This window comes from Protopterus annectens, chromosome 5.part1 (assembly GCF_019279795.1).
Source record: "Protopterus annectens isolate FY-2018-M chromosome 5.part1, PAN1.0, whole genome shotgun sequence".
NCBI lineage: Eukaryota > Metazoa > Chordata > Ceratodontiformes > Protopteridae > Protopterus > Protopterus annectens.
Window position 1 is genome coordinate 419500089 of NC_056736.1, and position 19609 is coordinate 419519697.

The window sequence follows — 19609 nt, forward strand, 5'->3', positions numbered from 1 at the left end:
CTGAGGCCACCTTTAAGCAGTTAGAAGGGTAAGTAGATCACACAGGGGTCAGGCTGTGTTGCAGATTCAGGTTGCTGCAATTATGTTCACTGTTTCCTGTAGTGAGTGTGTATGGCTACTGAGACCTACAACTATATTTCATATGTATTAATATATATTTATATATATGTATGTGTAGATATACATACCTTCACATATGTACATTACCTTACGTTATTATGTACAAGCTAACAGGTAGCAGGGCTGTTTCTGTTAACACTGACCTAGTATGGGAATCCAGTAATTTGGTCATTAAAACTCTGCCTGACATGCTTCAGATAGTACATCTCCTATACTGCTTTTATACTGATTTTTACTATTACATGTTATATTTATTTTAGCACTGTGTTCTTGTAAGGCAAGCATGGCTTAGTGGTAGGTCATACAGACTAATGTTACCAAGGTCCTGGGTTCGAGACTGACAGTGGGAATTTATTTTTCTTTGCAAACTTTCAAACTGAGTACAGGACCTGTCAATCAAAGTGCCATAAAGGCACTTTTAAGCACTTTAAACCAGGTCTGCGCTCGTTTGCTGAGCTCACGATCTTGCACTGGCGGTGAGCTCCGCTAACACAAGCGCACACCAGCTAATTTCTTTGAAAGAAAAGAAAAAGGGGTGACAGGAAAGTGGTGAAAAAGGGGTCACAAAGAGGGTAAGACAGTAGGGAAACAAGCGTGGGATTTGCAGGAGGGATGTAGGTAAGGCCCATAGATGCCCATGTCTTTGGCAGCAACAGCTGTGCATTTCCATATATTTTGGTGAGACATTGGAAACCTTTCACCCCTGAGAGAGGTGTCAGGACAACATTAATATTTGTTGTAGAGCCAATTGTAATTAATTGTTTCAATGTCAAGCAGACATGTGTGCGACATGGACAGCTATGTATGGGGCGTAATTTTTTTGTGGGTACAGAGTGCCCTTTTTTTTTTTTTCAGGTGAGAGTGGTATGTCAGGTGAAGGAAGTCGGTATAGCTGGGGAGGTAGGTTGGGTAGGTTAACAGACAAGACAGACAAGACACATACAGGGGCGGTGTATGACACACGTGGGGGGGGTTACACAATTGACGGGGACGGAGGTTGGGATTTCCAAGATGCATGAGCCCACAGATGGCAACAGTGGAACTGATATCCCCACCCATAGGCAGTTGCCACTGTTCCTTCACAGCCCAGGACGGGGCTGTGCTGGGGGCTGTGTAGGCGGGGCAACGGCCAGGGCCGTTAGCTGTGCCACACGAGCCTCAAGCTGGTGTAGGGGCCCAAGAACAGTGTCTTGGATCTCCCTTCGCACCACAGACCGGACACCACGGAGGGTGAGTGGACGAACCCCTCCGGCCACACTTGCAGAGGGGGGACGGGCCCCATCCCCTGCAGCGCTTCCACCCGAAGGTGGCACAGGGTCACCGGAGGGGGGTCCGGACTGGGCACTAGTACCAGGTGCAGTCGCCAGCTGAGGTGGGAGAGGTGGGTCCGCTGGGACCTGCCTTCCCAAGCATTCTAGGTTTGTGAGTAGTTATGTTAGTTTGGGTTAGTGGCATTGTATTCCATTCAGATTAGTTGTAACAGCATGCATTGGTATTCCCATCAAACAAACACCCAGATATTAACACCATTGAACAAGGGGCATATCAATATCACATGCATTATTTGAACAGAAATACACAGTCAAACAACATGCAGGGTTGATTAATGGCAACAGGCCATCAGATTTGCAGGTATGAACAGGGCACATGCACGAACAGACATGCATATATTTTTGAAACGGACAAATGTCCATGATTAATGAAATGTTCACATACCATTTTTTAGTGGGTGTTGTTATATGGAATTATAGGGTTGGGCGGAGATAGAAAGTGATGACACATTCATATGTTACACATTGATTTACATTTGTAATAGGTACACAATTAAGTTGAGGCTGATGTTTCAAAATAAATTTTATTTGACTGTCAAGCTACACCTGTTACAAATACATCACTATCCTACTTATTTTGAATTTGATCAGATACATCATCCTGCTACACTTTGATGACAGGACAGGGGACAACTATGGCTGTTTAGTCTGTCAGATAATCTATCATTCTATCTGCAAATTGTTTACTGTGATCACCATATACAGCATTTGGCCTAGACATTCCAGATTCTGCCACACTGAAATCAGTTTGGGATATTAAGTTGTACTTCCCACATGCATTTAGTTCTGTAGAAACACACTGGGGCTAATATATTCAGGGGTTATTACTACTTTATTTATTCAAACATGACCCTTTCTGTCACTCTCACACATCCTGCAACTTCACAGTTCAGGTTGCTACTTCTAGGCTTTGTTCACATGTTAGACTAGTGGTGATTCAAACACTTTCCAACAGCCTCACTTCTGTCATGATTCAGCATTTCAACAGGGGATATATCTCACATGTGACTACCTCAGATTCTGAAGCTGTACTCTTGAGACTACTGCAGGTTACACTATATTTAATTAATGGTGGGACATCTGTATTACAGCACTGTTTAATTCTATCAATTATATTTCCAGTTACACTTGCATACTGATGAACTTGTTGCAGCCATACCTGCAGACTTTCAAATCTTGCTTGCACATTATATTACTTTTAATCAATACACTGCAGTGTTCTGATACATGCTACAGTATAATATTTATTTACAAGTACTGGGTGGGGTTACTAACCTGCATGGTGGTGCATCCGCACCAGCCTACAGGCATGCATCTCGCGGTTCATAGAGCGGACACCTGCAGCTGTAATACGAAAGAAGTAATATTGGACTACACATCTCCATGGTATCAGCTAGTTGAAATCCTTACATACATAAGTAAAGTGTAACTTAGTAGTGGGGCGTTGGGCATATCCCGGGCCTCCTGGATCCATTCGGTCAACTGGTCTTGCTTGCGTCGCTTCAGGTCCGCATGGTGGTGACGGACCTGCTCACCAGTGCATGGAATGCCAGTAGCACTGGTCAGATCACGAGCCAATTGGTCCCATGCCTCTGCCCTATATGCTCCCCATGAGACCTGGCCCTGCATGAGTTGGGCCTCGTGATGATGGACAAGGAGCCAGACCATGTATCTGGACTCCTCAACGCCCCAACACTGTGCTCGAAAGCAACGTCCATCACCTACTCCACTCATTCTGACTGCAGCTCTGTTCTACAATAGTTTCTGCTGTGTATTCCCGCCTATGGGGCTTATATGTGCCGCTTTTCCTGCACATTTCTCTGACTGGCCGTTTTGGAATTGTATCTACTTCACTGAAAATGCTTTCTCATGCTCCATTCTGGATTTTATCCCATATATATGCTATTTCTGCATTTCATGGTATTGCTGTCATGGCTTAGTGGTGTAGTACCTTGACTCTAGTGCATGGTATCCTGGGTTCGACTCTAGCAACTGACTTTTGATTTTCCTGACAGAAATGAGTTGAGGACCTGTCAATCAAACATGCCAAAAGCACTTTTAAGCACTTAAAACCAGGTCTGCGCTCGTTTGCGTGGAGGTAACGCATGCACACTGGCAGTTAGCTTGTGGGAGCGGCGCGCAAATGGTGTGGGCTGGGATAAACCTTAATTGGTTAGTGACACACATGTTCAGCTGAGCACAGCTAGTTGCAAACAGTTTCAGCCTGTTAAACTGGTGCCTAGCAACGGGCACGCAGTTTGCAGCTTTTTAAACACTACTCAGCTATGGGCACTCCGTCTCACAGCAGCTTAGCTATCAGTACATTTCTGACTATTTTTATTATTGCGTTACTTCAGAATATATGCTCCATTTCATTCCATTTTACAAAAGGGAATACATTTACATTTGTACAATACTGTCAGGGGGCTTTTTAGTGCTTATTTACAAAAAAAAAGGTTGTTGTGGGGGCTCGAACCCTGCCTGCCTACTCTTAGGCCGGCAACTCTACCGCTAAGCTATTACATATTGGCTTACTTTGCATATTTAGTTCTTATATCCTTTTCCACTGACTGCTAACTGTGATTGCGCTAGTAGCACACCCGCGCACACGGGCGCACACAGTAGCAAACATTTACGGGGTTTAAAAAAAAAAAAAAAGGTTTTAATTTAATTTTATAACATCTCTTCACTTTATACAGTGATGGTCTATTGGGGCATGTGTTGTGTAGTGTGTTTATTCACATTTCCATGGCCTCTCTCGTGGCTGTTTACTTTCAGCTATTCTAGTCTTCCGGGGGCGTGTCCGCTTGCAGGGCTTAGCCTACAGACACTCCCCCTACTCTCTTACATGGACCGTTTAAGAGTTACTAGTGTGATTCAGCATGCCTCATGCACCTCATGCATATGCATGATATGCTGACATCACACAGTTTAACTGCAGCCTCCGTGTAAGAGTTATAACTCTTACACGGAGGCTTCCTGAATCTGGCCCTTTACCTTTTACCATAAAAACCCTATCATACGCATATTTACAGTTGACCAATATAGTATGTATAGTATGTATAGTGCTTAATGTAAGTTTGAATATTAACTCTTAGTCACATTAATTTAATAATTTAGTATATGGTCAAGGAGGAAATTCCAGTATTCTAGAAAGTATTGTTTTCTATTATAACTTCTTCTTCTTTTGGCTTTTCCCAGTTAGGGTTTGCCACAGTGGATCACCTGTCCACTCATGATTGGCAGTGGAGTTTTACAGTGTCTAGTTGCCAGCCCGGCGCCCAACTTTCCACAGAAGACACACACATGCATGCACTCACATCTAGGGCCAATTTAGAGTGTCCAATCCACCTACAGCATGTATTTAGGATGTGGGAGGAAACCGGAGCACCTGAAGGAAACCCACATGATCACAGGGAGGACATGCAGACTCCTGTTATAACTACCTGTGATTAACTTGTGGGAAGATAATGTATTTCATTGCTATTTGCTTAAATCCGGACCAAGACATTTGTGATTGGTCTAACCAGTTCTGTGTAATGTATAATTTGACTAGAGCACAAAGTGTAACTAAAACATGTAATTTCTTTCTTGATAAGGTAAATGATAGTATTGCAAATTCCCAGGACATTTTTCATAGCCTATATTTTCTAGGTTTGCTCTAAAAAATTTATAGGAACATTTGCAGCTCCAGGATATGTGTAGTAGGTCAGCACTTGGTGCTGAACAGGCTTGACACATTTGGGAAGTTTTAGGTTTATACTTATTTAAATTGATTGGGGTTAAGTGAGCATTATTATTAATAATTAGTTGTTCTCTTCTGTCTTTTTTGTAGCATTACATGTACATAATGTATATAGTTATCTCTTCTTTTCTTTGCATAACGTTTTCAAACTTCATGCTTCACAATGTTTTATACTCTAACTCTCAAGTATTGTTTTGTGTATTTTATAGAAATTATTGTATTTTTCTCATGTCATTACTATGTTATGAATATGAAAGTTTAAAACAAATTAAATAAAAATATATTTGAAACAAAAAATGACCCTTTTTCACTGATAGAAAAGTTGCATTACAACATACAATGCATTACAGCATAATTGCTAAACCCCTACATAGAACTGCAAATAAACAAAGTTCTATATAAAGTAGATGAGAATTTTTTTTTTACAATAATATAAAATAGAAAAAAAAATGATTGTGCAAGGTTAGGACTTAATCTAATACCTCTTCATTTGTAAGTATTTTGTAGTATAAAACTTTCAAATGAATACTATAGTAATACTAGAAAAAAACATTTCTTATGTTATCAATCTCCTTGTGAACATGTTAAACCTCTTTGGCTGCATTCTTTGTATTTTCACGCATCTTGATAATATTGGAAATATTTGTAAATTCATATATTCTTACTTCTAAATGAGCTGTAGGTCAATCATTTTAAGCTTAGGCAATGACACAGTAGAAAAATAATTTTTGGAGGCTAGGTTATTATTCAGAAGATGATTGTAGTAGACAGTTAATACAGGAGATATAGGTAGCATATTTTGAGTGTGGATTATGCTACAAGGATGGGAATTAGGGAGAAGATGGAGAAAAGGAGGGCTGAGAGATGTGATAATGCTCAGGTAGTTTGACATATGGACATTTGTTAGCTAAGGATGACTTTAAGTGTAGCAAATAGCACAGAACTGTTCTATTAATGCTTTACTGTACAGCATGATTTACAATAGTTTGCCCATTTGATGCCCTTTGCTTTGCCACTTTGTGACGTATTGTAAGCCTGAATTCCTTAGTATGTGGTACCCCAACCCCACTGATATTTTGATTATGCATAATTTCCCCACATCAGTATTATTGTACATGATTTGTCCTGACAGAAATGCATTTTATATTTTGGGCTGAACTTTACAAACGTATTTATTTATTTGTTTTTATGGACTGAGAAAGTCTGACTTAGTAAGAACCCATTTTCAGCAAAGGCTGGGGGAGAAAAGTTCCACATAAGTTTACATACATACAGTTTACATAGTATTAAAGACATTTTTACATAATATTGAATTCAATTAGAAATACAATCTATGTATCAGCAACTCAGTATGTGTAATTAATATAGTTTACTTAATTCTGACTAGGCAGCCACAGAGTTTATACCTAGTTTACATAAACAGCTGGATAATTCTGAATAGACAACCGCAGAGTTTTTACATAGTTTACAAAAACAGCTAGATAATTCTGAGTAGACAACAACAGAATTTTTACATAGTTTACATAAACAGCTAGATAATTCTGAGTAGACAACAACAGAGTTTTTACATAGTTTACTTAAACAGCTGGATTATTCTGAGTAGACAACAACAGAGTTTTTACATAGTTTACATAAACAGCGAGATAATTTTGAATAGACAACCACAGAATTTTAACATAGTTTACAAAAACAGCTGGATAATTCTGAATAGACAACCACAGAGTTTTTACATAGTTTACATAAACAGCTGGATACACATTTAGCTTTACAAGCAACATGAGTTGTAACTGACAACATTGTTTATGAACTCTATGTAGTAATAAAATAAGGTGTTTTACAGTGTGTATGTCAGAAGGGGTAGAAGAAAGTAATAGATTGAGCAAGGAGACATTAGTTATGGTGAGGTTTATGACTAGTTTGTGTTAATAGGTATCTGTTGAAAAGATATGAGAAGTATGGAAGAAGATGTGTGGTGAATGTATAGTAGAGGACAAAGGGATGGTGGGAAGTGAAGGAGAGAAATAAAAGGTACCAGTATTATTTTAGTTGAGATAATAAAACTTATGCGTTATTGTTTACAACAATACTTGGTGTAGTGAAGTTCTGTATAAACAAGTCAGTGGATTAATCTAAAAGAGATATTTCCCATATAATCAGGAATTTAAATGCATGCACGCTGTCTCCCAAGTTCATGAAAAAAGTTAATCGACTTTAAAGCATCATGAAGAAGTTTACATTAAATTATCATGGACTGGGACTTTTTTGTTATATCCACTAACTTGGTTAAGAAACTTAAATATAACAAGCTAATTTTCAATTAACTTTCTAATTCTTTTCCTTTTCTTGCTTACAATCAACTTCAGTGCTGGATGCATACTAGTACACTGTTGATTTCATTGCAGTCAGTCATTGGTTTGTCTGTTTCTTTAACATATTTCTTGTTACTTCTGCCTTGGCAATGAATTTGTATCAACTTTCACTAGTCTAAAGAGAAAGTATGAGTTCTGTTCTGGGAATATTCGATATGTGGAAGCATAAAATTATCTACATTTCAGGCACTGCATGGAAAAGGTTTGCCCAGACCAGTGGAGGAGACGTTAGGGCATCACTGTAGTCAGACAGTTAGCTTAGATGATTAAAGCTATGAGCTTAAAACAAGCTATGTCGCTGGGTCTGAGCCCCTCATTCTACATATAGTTGCTTTGCACATCTGAGCATATGAGTTGACCAGACTGTGCTCCTGGATTATTTGTGGAAAGGGACAGCTGCAATATGGGGAAGAAGCCAGACCTCAAACTGCTGGGATGAAGATGTCCCTGGACTTTGTGCTAAAAGGGAATTGAGTAGTTCTGAGACACAGGACCCAAACTCACTTCATGGTTGAGTGACAGCTTCTCTAGTTGCGATGGGCAGTATGCATAAGAAGAAAAATGCACACATACATACATGCATATATGCATTTTATATCTATATATCTATATATCTACATGTATATCTATATATATCTATATATCTACATGTATATCTATATATATATATATATTTTTTTTTTGTGTCTTTCGGCTTTTCCCGGTTAGGGGTCGCCACAGCGGAACTCCAGTCCGCTAATGATTGGCAGCAGATTTTTACATGCTGGCTTGCCGGGCCTAACGCACAACCTTCAATGAAGGAAGGCCCATTCACGTATGTCGACACACAGAAGACACTCTAACTGAGAATCGAACGGGCAACGTCTAACTGTGAGGCGACAACACTACCGCAGCAATATATATATATATATATATATATATATATATATATATATATATATATATATATATATAAATGTCGACATTCATGTGTACTTTCTGTTTAGGATGTACATAGGGCAGGGATTCACAGCATTGATGTGAATGGGGGATTTAAACACTATGGGCGACAGAATTTGTCGACTATGTTGCGTCGACCATGCAACCTACTTAATATGTATGAGTCGACATTATTTGTCGTGTAAGTGATTTTCGTGCTTTTGATAGTAAACCATATATATATATATATATATATATATATATATATATATACATATAGATAGATAGATATAGATAGATATATATAAATATTATGTCTGCTCAGAACAAAAAAAAATCTGTTTAGATAGGAAGGTATCTTAATGCTGGATATCAACAAAGTCTGGGGTAAGAAATATATATTGCAAATCTGTTACTACAGCTATATGCACCAGATAATTTTTTCCATGGCCAACATCTCTATATATTACTGGGGAAGGGGTGTTATCCCATCATGTATGTGAAGACTTCCTGGTCGAAACATACATTTGATACTATAATCCCTCCAAAACCTTTTTCCTCTTCTGAAGTTATGCAGTAAAGGAGAAAGACAAATATTTCTCATTTCTTACAAACTGATATTGTCTTTCTTTGTGCAGTCACAATGTTGTAGTAGATTTTATTTATTACCTGAGATGGGGGAGAATTTTTCCACTGCATAATCTCTTATTTATTAAATTGTTACTTATTAAGTAGTGTTAAAGTGTTTTCCATTTTCAATACATGGGAGTAGCATATCAGATTACATTTAATACTCACTTTACATTAACAAACCAATTTAATGGAAACTACAGTTTGTTTAAAACTTGAAACATTCTACCTCTTTAGCACGATATTAAATTCAAGAACCATTCTGTTCACTTTGTGTATGTTGTGACGCCCCACCACTGGCAACAGTAATCAAGGGGCCTCAATCCATATGTCTAGCACCAGTGGGGGATGTACACCGAAAGGATGACAGCTACACACACAGTATTGTCAGATGCAACTCTCTGCATCAAATGCAGTTTCCCTTAAGAGCACACACAGACCACAGTCAGTCCAGGGCTGGTTTCTCACTCTTTCTCTGGATCCCCAGTAAGACTCCCCACTGGCACAGCTATAGAGTTGAGATGTCAGCTGAGTGGCCAAGCCAAGACCTCTAGCAACCTCTCTGCCCAACCAGTGCTTCGTGTCCCTGCCCAAGTAGTTGACACACACACACACACACACACACACACACACACACACACATGCACACACACACACTTTGAGGTTTGATTTATACACACACACACACCTGGGAAATACTGGCACAGGTTTACTAGCTATGCCCCCTTCTACCCAGACTATAAGGTAGTTATTGCTATCACCAGCCAACTCTTTATCAGCTACTTTAAGGATCTTAACAAAGAGTGTCCAATCTTACTGTGTAATGTTACTAGCAATACGAATGGTAGTTTGACCAAGAGCAAGGCTATTAGGAGTTGCCCACAGTGTCACCAAATAAATATGCAAGTACTCCCAAAACCTAAATATGTCAAATATCAGCCACCACAAAATGTTTAAATATATTTAATAATAAATAATAAAAGAGCAAGAAAATACTCAGTATATGATCATAGTAACATCAGAGGTCAAAATCACAGGAAATATTTAAAACAACATTGCAGGACAGTCTCAACTAAATAAAGAAAAGATCCAAACTATACTTCACTATATTCCTGACTGAATGTAAGAGAATTACTACATCATAGTTAACTTACAGAGCAAACAAGGCAGATGTGGTGAGTGGGTCTACCAACTGATGTTGTCAGGTCAAAGGAAAATACAGAATACTCAGTCTCTCTCAGAGTTCTTAAATTAATATCCCAAATATTACTGTTGGGATAGTTTGCAGGATGACATCACTTCTTGTTATCTGACTTTATCCCAAGTGAAAAACAACCATTGATGCAGCTGGTAGCATTTAGCATCTACCTGTGAAAATACATAAACAAGGCTTTTCTTAGATTTAAGGCAGATCCTGGAAGTCATAAAATAAAAAAACACTTGCAAGACAATGTAGAGAACCTCTAGTTGCAGACACTGTGTCTGTTACTGCACTGTAATTGAAAGATAACATCCTTTTTATTACGTTGTCATAAAATAATTTAAGTTTTCAGCTATTTTTCTGAAATTAACCTCGTGTTCCAGTTTCCAACAGTTAGAATAGTGCATGTACATTTCTGTTTTGTTCCAGTAGGGTACACTGTGGATACATTTTTAAAGCTCAGTACATTACAACCCTTTTCAACACACACTTCTGTACCAGCAGTTTGATATACGCATAACATACATTTTTAATACATTTGTAACACAAGCATATGAATCATGTTGATATTCACAAATGACGTAAATTATTTACAAAATTCCAGATAGCTGAGCTGGCAGTATTTCTTTTTATGACATATGTTAAATAGCTGGACTGGGTTCAGTGATTGATCACTGTTAGGCTTATCAGCGCTTCTAAACAGCAGTACCTTTCTATGTCCCTTAGTAGTGTGCTTGAGCAACATTTAGAAGTAAAATGAAAAGTTCACAAATGCAAAACGAGAGCTTGCCTGTATGACACTGGTAACCCAGAAACATTTATTGGGCTGGGAGCAAGAGGACCAGCTAATGGGATGACCATGCAACTGTATCAAAACCCTGGATGTACACTGACAGGTACCCAGAGATGTAATTTCTGTATCTGTATGGGAGAGGAATAAACAGGACATTATAAAACAATCTTTCTACTCCATATGGTTGATGACTGCATCTCCTTATCTGTTATCTTCCCTTCTCACCAGCAACTCGTGGCTACCAGGAGATGAATGGGTCATTTAAAGAATGGCATAGATGGCTATCAGGATTATTTGCATAATGATTGTTTTGTTAAATAGGTAATTATTTTTCTTCCTGCTTTAGATTCATCTTCTTCAAGGCTTAACTTTGCAATGGTTCCTTTGGATCTTTGACTTGCAAACAGAGGAATGATTTTTCCCCAAATGTGTTAAGTTGTTTTCATTGTGGTCTTTGAAGAGACAGCTCAAATTTATCTTCCTAATTTTTTCCTTTTTATTTATTTATTTGTCTTGTTTACCAGGAAAGTCCAACTGGGTAATACCCATTTTCAGTGGAGGCCCATGGAACTTTTTTTCATCTTTACTAAACTAGCTCAGTTTCCATTACCCCTTCTTCTTTATTTTTGCTTTTTGCAACTGACCATTGGCTGCTGTGAGGGCCTCTCCTCATCCAGTGGGTCTTGCAAACCTCCTTGCCTCTAGTAGACTAACTCCAGTCCATGTTTGAGGTCAAATCAGAGTCAAAGGTTTCCTTGGGGAGTGTCATACTGCTGCCAGTTACTTTTTACTTCTGTCTCCACTTCATGTGTACTCATACTGCCCAAACAGGTACCATGTGATGGACTCTGTGCATATTGTCCATGCTGCCACATGCAGCTCAGCCAGAGTACTGCCCACCTTATGAACAACGTTCCTCACATGCCCCTGCCCTTCCAATGGATTAACCACAAAGGTGTGCCTGAGTGTGTAACCTTGTCCCAGAGTGGACACACCCATCCTCCCTGTCCTCACCATCAGGTGCTTAAGCCATTAATAGAAATTGAGTTGCCTGGGCCATAGTCAGGGCTTTATCCCTATACACTACCAGTCAGACTCACTATCGTTTTTCTTTCTTGTCTGTTTGTTTCAGAAGCAGTTAACATTACGTGAATACAAGATTTATATATTTTCTTCATCATTACTACCTACAACCAGTCAACTTTTCTTTTATCTTCCACAAATCTTTTTTGACAGATTACTCTACATCCTTAACCATTTTAATTATTTAAATAATTTGTAGTTTCTGCTCTCAGGCAGTTACCACAAACCAGCATAGTCACAAACCTGATGACTGTATTGCACTGACTTGATTTTATTTATTATTTTGTACTGCGTGCATAGATAATCTAGTGGAATTACTTGAGAATCTGTTGAGGCTACTGGTATCCATTGTGAACTCATTGTCTTAGCCATTCTGTTCTCTACTGCTCATACAATGAAAAAAAAAAACTAATACTTTTCTGCTAAATATAGCTGTTGTAAAAATATAGTCCTAAAGATGTAAAAATGACAGCCATTTATGTTTTGATGCATTTATTATAAAAGGAAAGCGTGTGAAGAAGCAGCTTGTAGCGTACTTTTCAGTCTTTGAGAATTAAGGTATCGACATGCTACCAGAAAGGTGCATGGATGGAGGGGAAAGGGCAAGACAGTAAACTACACTACCTAGATCGCTTCACACTAAAGTGAGGAGGAACGTGATATGGTAACATAAACTCATGCTAAGGAGATAAGGAGATGTGAAGGAGTCATGCTGAAGAGGAAGAACAAAGGAGAGCGATAAGGAATAGTCATGAGATTGCAGGGAGTCACTACTTACTCCAGCACATGCTGACAGACCTGACTAAGGACAGTCGTGCATGCCCTTCCTTTATTGTAACACATAAGAAAGGTTATTCACTTAAGAAGAAAGGGAGAGATATCAGACCCAGAGTAGCATATAGAATGCATGGAGCTGTAGCTGTAAATTATAATAGGTACTAACCCTCAGCTTCACTCTCTGCTTGTAGGTTGTTTAAGAATGGTAAATGTCTATAGGCTGTATGGAACAGAGAATAGCTGGTTGTCAGTGACATGCTGGTAAACAGTTAACTGTCACTAATCAAACCAGATGTCTGCTAATCAATGATTATTGACAGCTATCTGTCTTGTATACCTAATATTGTGATTAGCGTTTTCATAGGTTCATGGGTGTGTACTAGGCTTATGGCCCTGGAGTCTTTACAAGCCTAGCCCATAGAGGTGCCCTGGCATTGTGACTTTAGTTCCCAGAGCCTTTATTAAGTAGAGCCACTGGAGTGATCCCCGGGGTGAACTATTTCCCATCCACTCATCAAGATTTCTCTTGAAGAGGGCCAGTAAGGTTCTCTTCTTGACATGTATGGGAAGTCTATTCCAGAGCATGGGCAGTCTCAGGGTTATGAACCTGTCCCTCCAGCATGTTCTGTTGATTGTGGTAATGAGGTTGCAATCTCTAGAGTGTGTGGTGTGGAGGGATTGGGATTTCTTTAGAAGTAGCATTTCTAAGAGAGCTGGGTCAGACATGACTTTGTAAGTCAAGCAGAGATCGCCTCTTAGTAGACAATATGAGACAGAGAATAGATGGAGTTTTTTGAGTCTGTCCATGTAGGACAAATGGGGCATTATACTCAATGACTGGCCTAATGAGGGAAGAGTAGAGAGGAATGGTTATTTCTTTCTTCCTGGATGCAAAACCCTTGGTAATGAGATGTGCCACATAGAAGGACCACAGTGGCAATGTGGTGGTTGAAGGAGGGGTTGCTGTCAACCTGTGTCCCCAGATCTCTTATAATGCCTTCAGTGTTCAGTGGGATCCATCGATGTAGTAATTAGTGGGAACTAAGTTTTTCCCAAAGGGGATAATGACACATTTTTGGCATTAAGCTTAAGGCCATGATTTTGACACCAGTCATTGGTCTCAGTGAGGCCTTTCTGTAGGATGTCTGCATCACTTGGGGAGTTGATGATGGCTCCCAGCTTGCAGTCATCTGTGGACCTGGTCAGCCAGAGTTCCTCCATGTTGGCCTGGACTTCTGAGAAGTAGATGCCAAACAGGAGAGGACCCAGGAGTGATCCCTGTGGGAGTCCACTTGTGACAGGTCGGCACTCGGCAGTCTGACTTGGAGTCCGCTACTTTCACCCTGTGGGTTCTATCTGTGAGCCAATTTGCAACCAACATAATGATATAGGATTGATGCCTCATTTGGTGAGTTTATCAATAATTCCTGAGTGAGGGGTGGTAGCAAAGACCTTGGCCAGATCGAGGTAGGCTGTATGAACTGCCTTACCTTCATCCACAGCTCTGGTGACCGGCTCACAGAAGTCATCCAGGTTGAGCAGTCATGATCTGCCTTTCACAAAGCCAAACTGTGTGGGATCTAGAGTTTGGGGATTCCCTATATCCTTGTTAATTAGGGCCATGCTGATGTGCTCCATAGCCTTACATATAAGACTCATCAGGCTAATGGGGTGACAATTTCCAGGGTCTGTAGTCACTCCTCCTTTATGGAGAGGGATGACTGTAGCAGTGCACCATTTGGTGGGGACAAAGCCTGAGGTGAGGCTGTGAGTGAACAGGGCACACAGATGTGGTGCCAGTTCACTTTGGAATTCATGTAGAACACAGCCAGGGATATTGCCAGGTCCCATGGAAGCTATATTCTTGGCCTTGGGCAATGCAGCTTTAATCTGTACTGCAGTAATGCTCAGTGCCTGGCATTCTTCCGGTATTGAGATTGGTCCTTTGGGGGGGGGGGGGGGTAAAGTTGACACTGAATCTGTCAGCCAGTATGTTGGCAATATCTGTTGGCTCAGTATAGGAGGTACCATTGTGCAGTAATTCAGAGCAAATCTGGGTATTGCCATGGCGATTCTAGATATAACTATAGAAGATTTTTGGGTTGTTTTTAGTGTCTGCCACAATTCTGCCTTCATAGCTTTCTTTGGAAGTTTTGATGAGGGATCTCAACTTTTTATTGAGGCTAATAAGGAAATTTTTCCAGTCTTGGGACTTCACCTTTTTCTGCTACAGTTTCTTCCTTCTGTTGTAGAGTTTAATAATAGCAGGAGACCACCCGATTGGCTTCCTTTTTTGGTGGAGAGTGTCTTGGTTCTGTTGGTTATGGCTAGTTCCATGCATTTATGTAGGTGTTCATACAGTGCAATGGTGTATGATTCAGCAGTCATACATCTATTTTCCATTGGCATGGGTGCCGTGAAGTTAGCCATCTCTATTTTTAGGAGTCCAAAGTCAGCTTTGGAGAAGTTTTTCATGGTGGATACCTTTGCAAGGTATGTGGTTGAGATGTGGATTTCCATGGTGATTAGTTTGTGGTCAGATCTAACCAGGGAAGAATTGACTATTCATGTAGAGCAATTGTTGCCCATGTTAGTAATAACCAGGTCAAGAATGTTGCTTCCTCTAGTGGGGGTAAGAATGACCTGGTCCAGGGCATTGGAACTGATGAATTCCAGGAAGTGTTGGGGCAGTGCATTGGTGCATGAGTAGTTTTCCCAGTTGATGGAGGGGTAGTTGAAGTCATCTAGTATGAGAGTGTTGGGTTGGATCTTAATAGTTTCCAGGGTGCTTAGGAATGTGGAGTGAGAGTCTTGGAACATGGTTGGGGACCTATAGCAGGCTACGACTTGAATCACTGTCTTACCCAATGTTAGCTGTACCTGGGGTATCTCAGATGCGTAATGCATGGCTACTAGTCTGCAGGTGTGCATATCCTTTATGAATATGGAGACACTACCACCTTTGGAACTTTGGTCCATGTTTTGGGGGCAAAAGGTGTGGAATGACTTATAGCCTGGTAGCACAGTGGTGCTTCCTGCTGCTTTAAATCAGGTCTCCATTACAGCACAAGTGTCGATGTTCTCCATTTTGAGGAGTGCTTCGAGTGAGTCCATCTTGAGATTTAGACTTCTAGCATTGAGCAGCATGGGTTGGGAGGGTGGCCTAATGGTTAAGGTGTTTGCCTTAGAAGCACAAGGTGCAGGGTTCAATTCTCACAAGGGATAATTGGCTAGGCTTACAATGGCTCGCAAGGGCAACTAGCCTAGTACTAACCTATGAACCTAAACCTATGACCCTCAGATTACATTTATTTATAGCTGTTATGGTGGTAATTTGGTCTTTGGAACACCACCTAAAAAGGCACTATCGGGTAGCAAGAGCCTTAGCCAGCACCCAGAAACCCAGGGGTGACAGATGCAAGCCATCTCTGGCAAAGCATCGAGGACTGTCAATCATGTCATCCCAAGCAGATACTGGATCCCCTTAGAATGACACCAGAAACTTAGCCAATTGTTGAAGTCAATCATTTTCTAGTTGTACTGCGGTATCCTTCTTGGCAATGGTAGGATGCTGCTCAGGGCTAGGGTCATACCTGCCTGGGCCACATAATCCGAGAGCTCCACCATGTCTCTTTTCCATGTAGTCCAGGGAGGTGCATCTCGGGTCATTCATACCCACATGGACAATGACAGAGTCATATTTGTACTTGTTGTGGAGTGACCTGAGTCTGTGTGTTATGTGTTGGATTCTGGCACCTGATAGACAGCTGACTGTTATCTTCTTATAGAACCTAATGAGTGGGACATCAGTGTGCCTCACTGTTGAGTCACCTATGATTATTGTATTGGGCAAGCTGTTTTGCCTTAGGAACTTAGGTTGAGGGGCACACTGTTTATGTGAGCTATCTGTCTTGTGTTGTGGTGGTCGAGTGTGTTTCTGCCTTGGAGGTCTCTGCTGTTTGGGTAGATTTCTGTTGAGAGCGTCCATGAAGGTGAGTGCATGGTTTGTGTTTTTATGTGAGGGCTGTTATGGTGGATGTTCTGGAGGGCTATATGTTCCATGTGGTGTGGTGCAGGTGTTGACCATCTCCTCTTCACCAGCTATTCCGGTCTTGGTTGGAGAGTACATGGCATCCAATTTGGAGATATAAGCGCATTTCTCTCAAGAGTGTTGGGAGGTAAGAGGAGAGGGTGGTTGTCTCTGTACATGAGGCAGTTGCTACAATGCCTTAGAATGCCCATGTTCATCAGGTTAATAGGAGAAAGCACAGGAAATTGGCCTGTCACAAGTTATTTGTATTCATAAGCTGTGTTTTTATTAACCTGCAATATAAACTGAAGTATGAAATAAGAAGTTTAAGAAGACATTCATGAAGCCTTTTTACTTTTTAATAATAGCATGTGGTATTTTTATATACATGTATGATATGCCTCCTCAAATATGCAGTTTCAGACTCTGTCATCCCATGTAATAATATATCAAAGATACTAAAATATTTATTACAAGTAGTTTACTATGTAATCTAATTTTGTTTGTTTTGTATATAGGTGACTTACTTGTTAAAAGGCTGTTCTCTTCATGAAGATTCCTGTGGTCATGCTGGCACATTAAATGCTGGTGATTTACAGGTAAGAAAAGAGTGTGAGATTTATTTAACAGCTGATAATATTATTTTATTATTGCATTTCTGCTGAGGCAGCATGCATATCATCAGAATACATAGTTATCAGACATATCTTATATTCTTCATCTGCAGCTTACTTTATATACTGTACAACAGACATGCTAACTTGTGTGTATTGTGCTTGTCTGTATAATCACAAATTCAGTAAGAATAACCAGAATTTATTTTTTACTAACAGTTTTTATTTATAATTTTAAGCAATTCTCTCATTCCCAGCAAGGTATGTTATCAAATTCCCATTGCCTAATTAACTCTGCCCTTTTTGTTAGGGGAGAAAAAGAAAAAAAAAACAGAAAGGATGTCAGGAAATGAGGGGTCAGTGCCACCACCTTTGTGGGAGGTGATTAAGCTTTCCACGCACTCACAGCTCAGTCCATTCGTTGCTTGACATGTGTGAAAGTACCCAGTCTATTCAAGTAAGTTAATTTCTCTTACAAAACCAATTAGACATTGCCACACAATTAATCCTGCACAGGTCCCAGACCGTACCCTTTCACCTTTTCTCTCTTGATTTCCACTGTCTTCCTATAGCCCTCATGGCAGCAGGGATAAAAATGTATTACCCTATTAGCGTTTTTAAACATTTCTTCTCCCATAGTTAACATGTACATAAAAATACGATGTGGCAAGCTGATTCAGACCTACTACCAAACTGACTTTGGACAATCTTCCTGTAAAACTGCAGCATGGGCAGGTTTCAGGTTCCATGCTGGGGGAATGGGGGGTGGAGGTGGGGGGTTAGAGTGAAGCTTTGCCATCCATCTGACCGTATACATTTTTCTCATGTAGTCTTCCCACCATGGAAGTTTAATTACAAAGAAAAATGGGAAAATGATCAACTTAGAGTCTAAATGAAGAAGAACATGAAGTGATCCCACTATCTGTTTATTCCAGTTATCAGGCCGTTGAGATTTCCCCAATAGGATGTCGTAGCACTTCCCTTGTATGTGAGCAAAAGGCCTTAAATACTTCAGTCATCTCATTCGTAATCTCATTCTCTGTCTCGTGTTCATAGGTATGTTCTAGGCAACCAGCTCCTGTATCATGGTAAGTCTCCCACTGGGATACTAGTTTGTCCAGTTTGGTTAAGAATGCCACTCTTATCTGCAAAGGAAGATGTCAGTCGTTAGTTACAACTAGTAAGTGACATGAGATATGGAAATCCACTGCATAAAGGACTTTTCAAACATTTTTCAGAGCTCCACTGTAGACTCAGGGAAATTCTGACATGAGGACATCTGCAGTATCCCCTATAAACAGCGAGAGAGAGGGAGGAAGGGAGGGAGATAGAGACAGCCTTCTCTCCATTACGCTCATATCCAAATCCTATGGTAAAATCCATCTGCCCCACCCCAAAACACGCCTTAAAGTGAATGATAGAACCTTCAACTCCCTGTGGTCTACCACATGGTATACTGTCCTAAGACAAAGTCATTACGCCAAATAATCTGTTTTCCGAATCAGATTAATTCAGTTCTGTCATGGTCATGTCACTGTGACTGCTACAGATTAACAGTTTATGACTAACAATTCTTTTCTTAACGTTGTTTAAATTTCATTTCCATTATATGATGGTGTTTCTCCCACAAGTCTAGCTTTTTGACATCTATACCAATTAATGCGTTGTGTATTAAAATCTTCTGTAAGAGTTACATTTAAAATTACATGTTCTATCTGTACTACATATTCTATAACTTTGTTAATTATACTAATGCTTATATGGAATATCTTTGTTTTAGCATACAGTAAACTTTCGGTTAACCGGCACCCATGGGGATTTGTAGATGCCGGATAACTGTAGTTTCTGGTTGCCTGAGAGTAGCTATTAAAAATAGGCCTGACGAATACTGTTTGGTTTGACTTGTTCATAGGTTTGGTAGAGAGCAAATTTATTCTTATCTTCCTTTTTAAAATTCTAAAACTCTAAAAACGTAAGGTATGGTTCTGCGGGGGTCGG

At 40.0% G+C, this 19609-nt stretch overlaps 1 protein-coding gene across 4 annotated transcripts in view; it reads left to right on the plus strand.

The window, feature by feature from the left end:
• PIR (pirin) overlaps positions 1-19609 on the plus strand; it is a 723908-nt gene that overhangs the window by 119020 nt on the left and 585279 nt on the right. For all 4 annotated transcript variants that reach the window (XM_044073077.1, XM_044073074.1, XM_044073075.1 and 1 more), the window contains one exon: positions 17516-17596. In XM_044073077.1, coding sequence (XP_043929012.1) covers positions 17516-17596 — 81 coding nt within the window. The remainder of the gene's footprint in view (positions 1-17515; positions 17597-19609) is intronic.